This window comes from Centruroides sculpturatus, unplaced genomic scaffold, assembly GCF_000671375.1.
Source record: "Centruroides sculpturatus isolate CEXI.00-Female unplaced genomic scaffold, Cexi_2.0 scaffold3511, whole genome shotgun sequence".
NCBI lineage: Eukaryota > Metazoa > Arthropoda > Arachnida > Scorpiones > Buthidae > Centruroides > Centruroides sculpturatus.
The window spans coordinates 1-9,942 of record NW_019387598.1 but is presented as its reverse complement, the minus strand read 5'-3'; the positions used below and the strand labels follow the sequence as shown (position 1 = coordinate 9,942).

At 29.5% G+C, this 9,942-nt stretch overlaps 1 protein-coding gene across 1 annotated transcript; it reads left to right on the top strand.

Annotated features, from left to right (window-relative positions):
• Positions 1 to 5,130: 5,130 nt before the first annotated feature.
• On the top strand, positions 5,131 to 9,937 carry LOC111616523 (neuroendocrine convertase 1-like; the record flags this gene model as incomplete). The annotated part of the gene is made up of 12 exons (XM_023357929.1): positions 5,131 to 5,554; positions 7,105 to 7,209; positions 7,292 to 7,435; positions 7,683 to 7,794; positions 7,918 to 7,955; positions 8,031 to 8,107; positions 8,353 to 8,441; positions 8,533 to 8,705; positions 8,787 to 8,999; positions 9,062 to 9,162; positions 9,244 to 9,462; positions 9,766 to 9,937. Coding segments are annotated over exons 1-12 (1,602 nt in total), but the record flags the coding sequence as incomplete, so codon positions are not given.
• Between the last annotated feature and the right edge of the window lie 5 nt (positions 9,938 to 9,942).

The window sequence follows — 9,942 nt, the reverse complement described above, 5'->3', positions numbered from 1 at the left end:
ATATTTGAAATAAAAAAAATTTCTTATCACTCTAATGAGTAATTCGTAAGTCACCGGCCATAGAAGATTGTATGGAGAATCATCGGGAGATTGTAGACAAAGTAGACTATCAGGGACAAGTGTATACTGTACTGGTTATATGATGCATCATTTCGGGTCTATAATACTGTCAAACGGAAATTTAAATGCACAAATTCCATGTGTGGTCGAATCACTTTCATCTAACGTAGCTGCATAGTTTTGTAACTAATTGCAGAACTACGTAGCTGGACCTATACTACAAATAATACAAATGACCTTAACCAGTTTCTCGTCTCTTCTTTCACTCTTTGTCTTCTGAATAACAGTAGCTAAAGCTGCACAACTCGCCGAGCTAGTGCTTCAATAAAAGCGAAACATCCAGAGATTCCATGCATACCAAGCAGACAAAGACACATGACAAAAAAAAAAACAGGCACGAAGACACAAAAACGACTCTTCGGATCACACATAAATGACCAACACAACCATAGATGATACTTCTCATATATATATCTGCATAATTGATGCAATTATGTAACCGTTACCATCTAGTAAATTATGTGCCACACTTAAGCTACCATCTAGTAAATTATGTGCCACACTTAAGCTACCATCTAGTAAATTATGTGCCACACTTAACGTATTATTAATTATTTTATCACTTAAAACTTTATAAATTTTCTTTAGCACAATTCTCGAAGCGAGAATGAAATAACAAGGAGTATGAATGTCATTCCAGTATGGGATATGGGATATACAGGAAGAGGAGTTGTTCTGTCTGTAATGGACGATGGTATGAAAATTATTTTTATTTAATTTTTTTTAATCTGGTGTATANAAAAAGAAAAAATGTTTACCTTAGAAAAGGATAAGTAAAGTTTTATAACCGCAACTAAAAGTTCCAAAGAACAAACTTTTGATAAGATTACCATTGTAAAACAATTAATGGGGGGATGGTAATTACGTCTGTTCAGAAATTGGTTATAAATTCTCCACATCTGTTTCTATTTGCTCTGCGACGAGATGCAATACACATTCATTCTAATTCGTCTCACGTATAAAAGAAAAAAAAAACATGTCTGATCTAAATTTAGATGAAAAAATATTTTAGTTTAGCATTAAAAAAATAATAATGCTTCGTATCATTTTCTTATTTACAGAATCAATTCGATTTATAACTTATTCTTCTATGTAATTTTAAGTATTGAAACACGATGTATGTTGATAAAAAAATGATGCAAATTCCATTTTGAAATGCAAGAATCTCTCTAAAATATATTAAATTTAAAAAATAAATTAGCATATAAATATCCCATTTAACGCATATGCGGCTTACGAAGGCAAGTTTAAAACAGAAAAACTTTCATCAATTTGGTATAGAATTATATAAATTAAACTTACCTCACCCAAATTACTATATCCAAGTTCACCAGCTAATTCTTCAGCCACGTAATTACCTCCAGTTATTCTAACCACCCAATCGTTAGTAAAGTGTCCATTATTGTCGTGCAACTTTACGTAAGTTATTAAGATAAGTAGAAGAAGCGTTACGAAAATCATGACCCTCTCTCTGATCGATTGGAAGAAAAGGCCTTAACGCTTCGAGTTCTCTCTTATTTATGCCTCGTCTGATAACAAAAGTGTGGGAAGTTGAGACCAAGAGATTTAAAGTACTTCATATCTCGAAACTCTGTTTGTTTTCGACCCCACAGCTGTTCTCTCTCCCACATCGACTTTATGACGTCAGTTGTGACAAGCGCAAATCGTTCTAGATAACAGGTGTTAGTTAATTGGTGGAGCTTACGTAAATTTATAAAGTCTATCCTATACTCGTGGTTGATATAATTATCGTTATACGTCTCTTATCTATGAGAAATTATGCGGTTATCAATTGTATCAACTGTTCTTCAAGATCAATTTTTTTCTTGGAATTTCTGCAAGTTTAGTTTAACTCTTTGCATAGTTAATTACGAGCAAATTAAATAATAAAATTTCAGCACTTGTATACATTAATATGTACAGTATACACGTATATTTTACGTATGTTTAGATGTAATTAATTCACTAAAATATCATATTAATGAATATTTTTGTAATATGTTTTCGCTCCAGAAGATGGCGACTCTGTTACAAAACTATATATATATATAGGCCTATATATATATAAAATCTTTTTTTAATATATCAATAAATACTTAATTTGTTTATATAAATTCTTAATATAAAAAGTTTAATTTTTGCTATTGAATTTACGTAAATATAGATCTATAACATTAATTAGTTTTTATTAATTTTATTCGTAAATATAGAATTTTTATATAAATAAATAATATTAATTCGGTTTTATTTAATTTTTATCTGTCTTAAAATTTTTTAAAGTTAAAATAAAATTAGCAGGCTTAATCCTAAAACTTTTGAATTAAAAAAACAAAAAAAAAATTGCATGTATTGCACACAATTGCATGCAATTTTTTGAACTTTTTTTTTTGAATTTTTGACATGCAATTTTGCATGCAATTGCGTGAAATACATGCAATTTTTTTGAACTTTTTTGAATTTTTGACATGCAATTTTGCATGCAATTTTTTGAACTTTTTTGAATTTTTGACATGCAATTTTGCATGCAATTTTTTGAACTTTTTTGAATTTTTTACATGCAATTTTTGCATGCAAAAATTGCTGGTCTAAAACCACTTTTTAGTTAAAAAATTTTTACACACGTATTTAACACAAAATATTTAAAAAGTAAAATAGAATTTATACAAATATTTTATTCCTATTTGTTCGTTAGCATGAGCTATCCTTTACACAATCTTTCATCTTTAAAATAAAAAATTCTTGTTAAAAATAATAAAGTATCATACATTAATCTTCCCGTATATACATATTTTATTATTTAAATAGTTTAAAAAATAAATAAATCCATTTAAAAATACATTTCAAATTGAGATAAGAAAAAGTTGTTATCTATTTGAATCTTCTCCTCTTGGTATTCCTGTTAAAAAAAAATGAAAATAATTATAATTACTTTATAAAATTCGTATGAATTGTATTTATGTAATTATTTAAACAAACCGGATTAGGATCGATTGCTGATAACACACGTTCCTCATCCTGGTAGACTTTCTTAGTATTTAACATATGTTTAGGAATGTCTTTAGTACCGTGAAGATGTAGAGTCGCTCGACTAATTAAGCCGTTGTAACTCTTTTTAGTCTGAAATTAAGGGTAAAACTATTAAAAAGTTATATATATATATATATCATCATCATCATCAACCATTGTCAATCCACTGGATAAAGGTAATCCTCTATCTCTTCCATTTTTTCCTGTCCAATGCATTGATTCTGTATATATAATTTAATAAGTGATAATCTCTGAGGACTAAACATACAAGTCGACCCCCCTATAACACTGTTGATTTTTCCGTTTTATATGAATTCCATGTTGTACGAGTCACTTAGATTTTACAAATACGTGAGCCGTTCACAGCCCAGCACACGTATTTGTAAAATCTAAGTGACTCGTACAACATGGAATTCATATAAAACGGAAAAATCAACAGTGTTATAGGGGGGTCGACTTGTATGTTTAGTCCTCAGAGATTATCACTTATTAAATTATATATACAGAATCAATGCATTGGACAGGAAAAAATGGAAGAGATAGAGGATTACCTTTATCCAGTGGATTGACAATGGTTGATGATGATGATGATATATATATATATATAACTTTTTAATAGTTTTACCCTTAATTTCAGACTAAAAAGAGTTACAACGGCTTAATTAGTCGAGCGACTCTACATCTTCACGGTACTAAAGACATTCCTAAACATATGTTAAATACTAAGAAAGTCTACCAGGATGAGGAACGTGTGTTATCAGCAATCGATCCTAATCCGGTTTGTTTAAATAATTACATAAATACAATTCATACGAATTTTATAAAGTAATTATAATTATTTTCATTTTTTTTTAACAGGAATACCAAGAGGAGAAGATTCAAATAGATAACAACTTTTTCTTATCTCAATTTGAAATGTATTTTTAAATGGATTTATTTATTTTTTAAACTATTTAAATAATAAAATATGTATATACGGGAAGATTAATGTATGATACTTTATTATTTTTAACAAGAATTTTTTATTTTAAAGATGAAAGATTGTGTAAAGGATAGCTCATGCTAACGAACAAATAGGAATAAAATATTTGTATAAATTCTATTTTACTTTTTAAATATTTTGTGTTAAATACGTGTGTAAAAATTTTTTAACTAAAAAGTGGTTTTAGACCAGCAATTTTTGCATGCAAAAATTGCATGTAAAAAATTCAAAAAAGTTCAAAAAATTGCATGCAAAATTGCATGTCAAAAATTCAAAAAAGTTCAAAAAAATTGCATGTATTTCACGCAATTGCATGCAAAATTGCATGTCAAAAATTCAAAAAAAAAAGTTCAAAAAATTGCATGCAATTGTGTGCAATACATGCAATTTTTTTTTTGTTTTTTTAATTCAAAAGTTTTAGGATTAAGCCTGCTAATTTTATTTTAACTTTAAAAAATTTTAAGACAGATAAAAATTAAATAAAACCGAATTAATATTATTTATTTATATAAAAATTCTATATTTACGAATAAAATTAATAAAAACTAATTAATGTTATAGATCTATATTTACGTAAATTCAATAGCAAAAATTAAACTTTTTATATTAAGAATTTATATAAACAAATTAAGTATTTATTGATATATTAAAAAAAGATTTTATATATATATAGGCCTATATATATATATAGTTTTGTAACAGAGTCGCCATCTTCTGGAGCGAAAACATATTACAAAAATATTCATTAATATGATATTTTAGTGAATTAATTACATCTAAACATACGTAAAATATACGTGTATACTGTACATATTAATGTATACAAGTGCTGAAATTTTATTATTTAATTTGCTCGTAATTAACTATGCAAAGAGTTAAACTAAACTTGCAGAAATTCCAAGAAAAAAATTGATCTTGAAGAACAGTTGATACAATTGATAACCGCATAATTTCTCATAGATAAGAGACGTATAACGATAATTATATCAACCACGAGTATAGGATAGACTTTATAAATTTACGTAAGCTCCACCAATTAACTAACACCTGTTATCTAGAACGATTTGCGCTTGTCACAACTGACGTCATAAAGTCGATGTGGGAGAGAGAACAGCTGTGGGGTCGAAAACAAACAGAGTTTCGAGATATGAAGTACTTTAAATCTCTTGGTCTCAACTTCCCACACTTTTGTTATCAGACGAGGCATAAATAAGAGAGAACTCGAAGCGTTAAGGCCTTTTCTTCCAATCGATCAGAGAGAGGGTCATGATTTTCGTAACGCTTCTTCTACTTATCTTAATAACTTACGTAAAGTTGCACGACAATAATGGACACTTTACTAACGATTGGGTGGTTAGAATAACTGGAGGTAATTACGTGGCTGAAGAATTAGCTGGTGAACTTGGATATAGTAATTTGGGTGAGGTAAGTTTAATTTATATAATTCTATACCAAATTGATGAAAGTTTTTCTGTTTTAAACTTGCCTTCGTAAGCCGCATATGCGTTAAATGGGATATTTATATGCTAATTTATTTTTTAAATTTAATATATTTTAGAGAGATTCTTGCATTTCAAAATGGAATTTGCATCATTTTTTTATCAACATACATCGTGTTTCAATACTTAAAATTACATAGAAGAATAAGTTATAAATCGAATTGATTCTGTAAATAAGAAAATGATACGAAGCATTATTATTTTTTTAATGCTAAACTAAAATATTTTTTCATCTAAATTTAGATCAGACATGTTTTTTTTTTCTTTTATACGTGAGACGAATTAGAATGAATGTGTATTGCATCTCGTCGCAGAGCAAATAGAAACAGATGTGGAGAATTTATAACCAATTTCTGAACAGACGTAATTACCATCCCCCCATTAATTGTTTTACAATGGTAATCTTATCAAAAGTTTGTTCTTTGGAACTTTTAGTTGCGGTTATAAAACTTTACTTATCCTTTTCTAAGGTAAACATTTTTTCTTTTTTATTATTATTATTTTCAATTTTTACACAATATCAAAATACATTTGTTGTTATTTTAAACTGTTAAACGAGATCAAAAATACATAAAATATTTAAACAATAACACGAGTTGAACAGCTTTAAACTCTTTAAAAATATGTTACAGGATATGAGATATTCTATAGATTTTTTAAGCTATTAAATTAAATATATTTAATAATTTTAATAATTCGATAGGATAATTAAATGTTTCCTATATTATTTTTAAAAGTAAATATTATTGTATTTAAGTAAGAGAGAGAAAGAGAGAGAGAGAGAGAGAGAGAGAGATGAACCGCATCATTTATCCTTTTCGGATAGAAGTGCGTATTGATGTTTTATAAAGGATGCTCTACTTATAAATATATTTAAAATATTTATTTAGAGAAAATAAGAAACGTTATTTTTATATATAAATAAATTGTTGTATGCTTTAACAATTTCGATAGGAAAACATCGATTCTATTGCAATGAGATAATTACATTTAGTGTTTGTATAGTTTCCATTTTCTCTTTCTAAACAGATCACTCGTCCCGTTCAAGGAAATTAGTTTCGTCGTTTAAATTATTAATTGTTATATTAGATTTTAAGGCTTTAATACTAATTAACGATATCGTTTTCCAACAAAATACGAATACTTTTCTCGGAAATCACTTTCAGAACCTTAATGACATCCGGTTGATTTTGACGTCACATCATCCGTTAGAAATAAAAAAAATAATCTCACGAAGAGGAAATTCTGTGGATAAATTAATTAGCTAAGAAATGATAATTTAAAAAATAACGTAATAAACTTTTAAAAAATCGAATAATTTGTTTTTTATTTTGATAAATATGGCGTGCAGGAACGAACATCTGTCGTTGCAAAGTGTTGATAAATTGATGAAATTTCGATATTCCAATTGAAAATTGGGTTGTTTTTGTAATGAAAATTTTAAAATATTTAAATTATTATTATTATTTCTTTTAGTTAAAGGGATTTAAGGATACTTATTTGATGAGAAGAATAGATCATCCTCAAAGATCAAGAAGAAACTCGGCAGTACTCACTAAAAGATTATCTGATGACAGGAGGGTAAATTTATATAAATTTTTCTTTTTTCCTGTAAATTAACTGGATGACAGATGATTTAGATCAAATATTTGTTTTTCAAAAGGTTATTTGGGCTGAACAACAAGTGATTAAACCTAGAATAAAGAGAGGTGTAATTCGTACGAAGAGGGCAAATCACGGTTTTCTTTACAAGGATAATTGCAGCAATAAGTTTAAGGATCCTTTCTGGTCCCATCAATGGTATTTGGTATGTAGTACTTTTCCAATTTTCTTTTAAAAAATATTTAATTAAGTCTCGATGATTCTCTGCCATGTTTAATTATGTTGTTAAATATAACAACAACAAAAAAAAAAAGTTTCATTATCCATATCATAACATTGAAGCGGATTAAAGATTAATAGAAATAAATAACTCGGTTTATTATACCATAAATAAACTTGATGTAGATAATATGATAAGGTTATAAATCGTTATGATTAATATATTTTTATAGTGCGACACTCGAGATCGTCAGGATTTACCTCGTATCGACTTTAACCCTTCTTCTGTATGGGATGGGTTAAATATAACTGGAAGAGGAATTGTTTTAACTGTCATGGACGATGGTGAATACATTTTTGTAATTAATGAGGTGTTTTAAATGCGTTGTAATTAAATGTATTTATAAATTAGCCTTAATGATGATCGAATATATGATTACGTCTTGTAAATGATCCGTTTTGTTGCAGGTTTGGAATGGAATCATACGGATATCCTGCCGAATTACGTAAGTATTTTTACAAATTGTTATTAACTCCATTAATAATTACATTATTACGATGTGTAATTAAGATATTTATAGGATCCCGAAGCCAGTTGGGATAGCAATGATAACGATCCCGACCCTTTTCCTCGTTACGACGAATACGACTCTAACAAGTGAGCACTCTTATTGTATTCGGTCACTTTACTTTCCTTATTGCTTACTGTTACTATACTTAGTCATTTTGGCTTTCCATTTGTCTCTGTTGTTATGATTGTTTTATTATTATTATTATTAATTACACAGTAGTACCGACGAATGATCACTTTTCTCTCTATATACAGTACAGTTATGACTTATAATTATACTATAAGCTGTGTTTCGTCATAAACATTTATGTTTTTAAGTTTTATTATTGTAGTCACGGAACACGATGCGCTGGAGAAATAGCAATGGTTGCCAATAACGATAAATGCGGTGTGGGGGTAGCTTATAATGCAAAAATAGGAGGTATGCTTATAATAAAATTAGATTAGACATACAAATAGTAAGCAAATATTCTCATAAAATACGATTATTTAATATTTTTTAACTTTTAAAGGGATTAGAATGTTAGACGGGGACGTAAGCGATGCGGTGGAATCTGTCTCTATAGCCTTTAGAATCGATCACATCGATATATTCAGTGCCTCTTGGGGTCCTTCAGACGACGGAATGACCGTAGACGGACCCAAGAGATTAGCCATAGAAGCTCTGGAGAAAGGTATATTCGAAGTAAGCCTGCCAATAATACTTTGCCTTCTTGCTCCGATGCTAGGCAGGAAAACGTATGTAACAAAATCTCGTGTTTTTTAGGGTCGTAACGGAAAAGGAGTCATTTATGTTTGGGCATCCGGAAACGGTGGATCCAAAGGAGACAACTGTAATTGCGACGGTTACACCAGTTCCATTTACACTCTATCAATCGGTAGCGCTAGTCAACACGGACGATTTCCTTGGTACGGAGAGAAATGTGCGTCGACCATGGCTTCCACCTTTTCTAGTGGTGCATACACGGACCAGAAAATCGTACGTTAAAATTAATTGGTAAAAATTATGTTTAATAAATTACTCAAAAACAATTCTTTCAGTCTTCTACAGATTTGCACAACCAATGCACTGACGATCATACAGGAACATCCGCTGCAGCCCCTTTGGCAGCAGGAATGATCGCATTAGTGTTGGAAGCGAAGTAAATCTTTAATCCATTTGACAAAATAAAGAAAACAGGAGATTAAGTCGATTTGGGATTAACGTAACTCTTTATTTTTAGTGGGAATTTAACGTGGAGAGACGTACAACACATAGTGGTGTGGACGTCTGACGTGGAACCACTGAAAGACAATAACGGATGGAAGAGAAACGCCATAGGTTTAATGTACAACAGTAGATTTGGCTTTGGTTTGATGGATGCAGAATCTATGGTTAAAACCGCTCTGAAGTGGAAATCCGTTCCACCGAAATATATTACGACGGCTCAATCTATAACCGAGTAAGCGATTTCATTCGTTAATTTAAATTTTCCTATTAAATCTAAGGAAAAATACATTTAAAAAATATATACTCGTATATATATAGGCTATATATATTAAAAAATAAATAAAAGCTTAGTACAAAAGCGGAGGTGTAGATCCGCCATCTGTGATAGACAGATGTTGACTAAAGTGGAGTCACATGGTTAGCTTTAGCAAAGAAACTTTTATTATTAGCGAATTGTGTCGGTGACATTCTTAATCGATTCTTTGCTACCTGTGACGTCAATAAATATACCTTATACTATAATTTTATTTTCTAGATTTCCCCAGCCACTTTCTTCGGGAAGAGATGCGGAAATATATTTCGAAACTGACTGCGGAAAAAATACAGAAAATGAAGTGCATTACCTGGAACACGTTCAGGTAACAGTCGACGTTGATTATAACAGAAGAGGAGCTTTAGAACTGTACTTAATTTCTCCATCAGGTACGAAAAA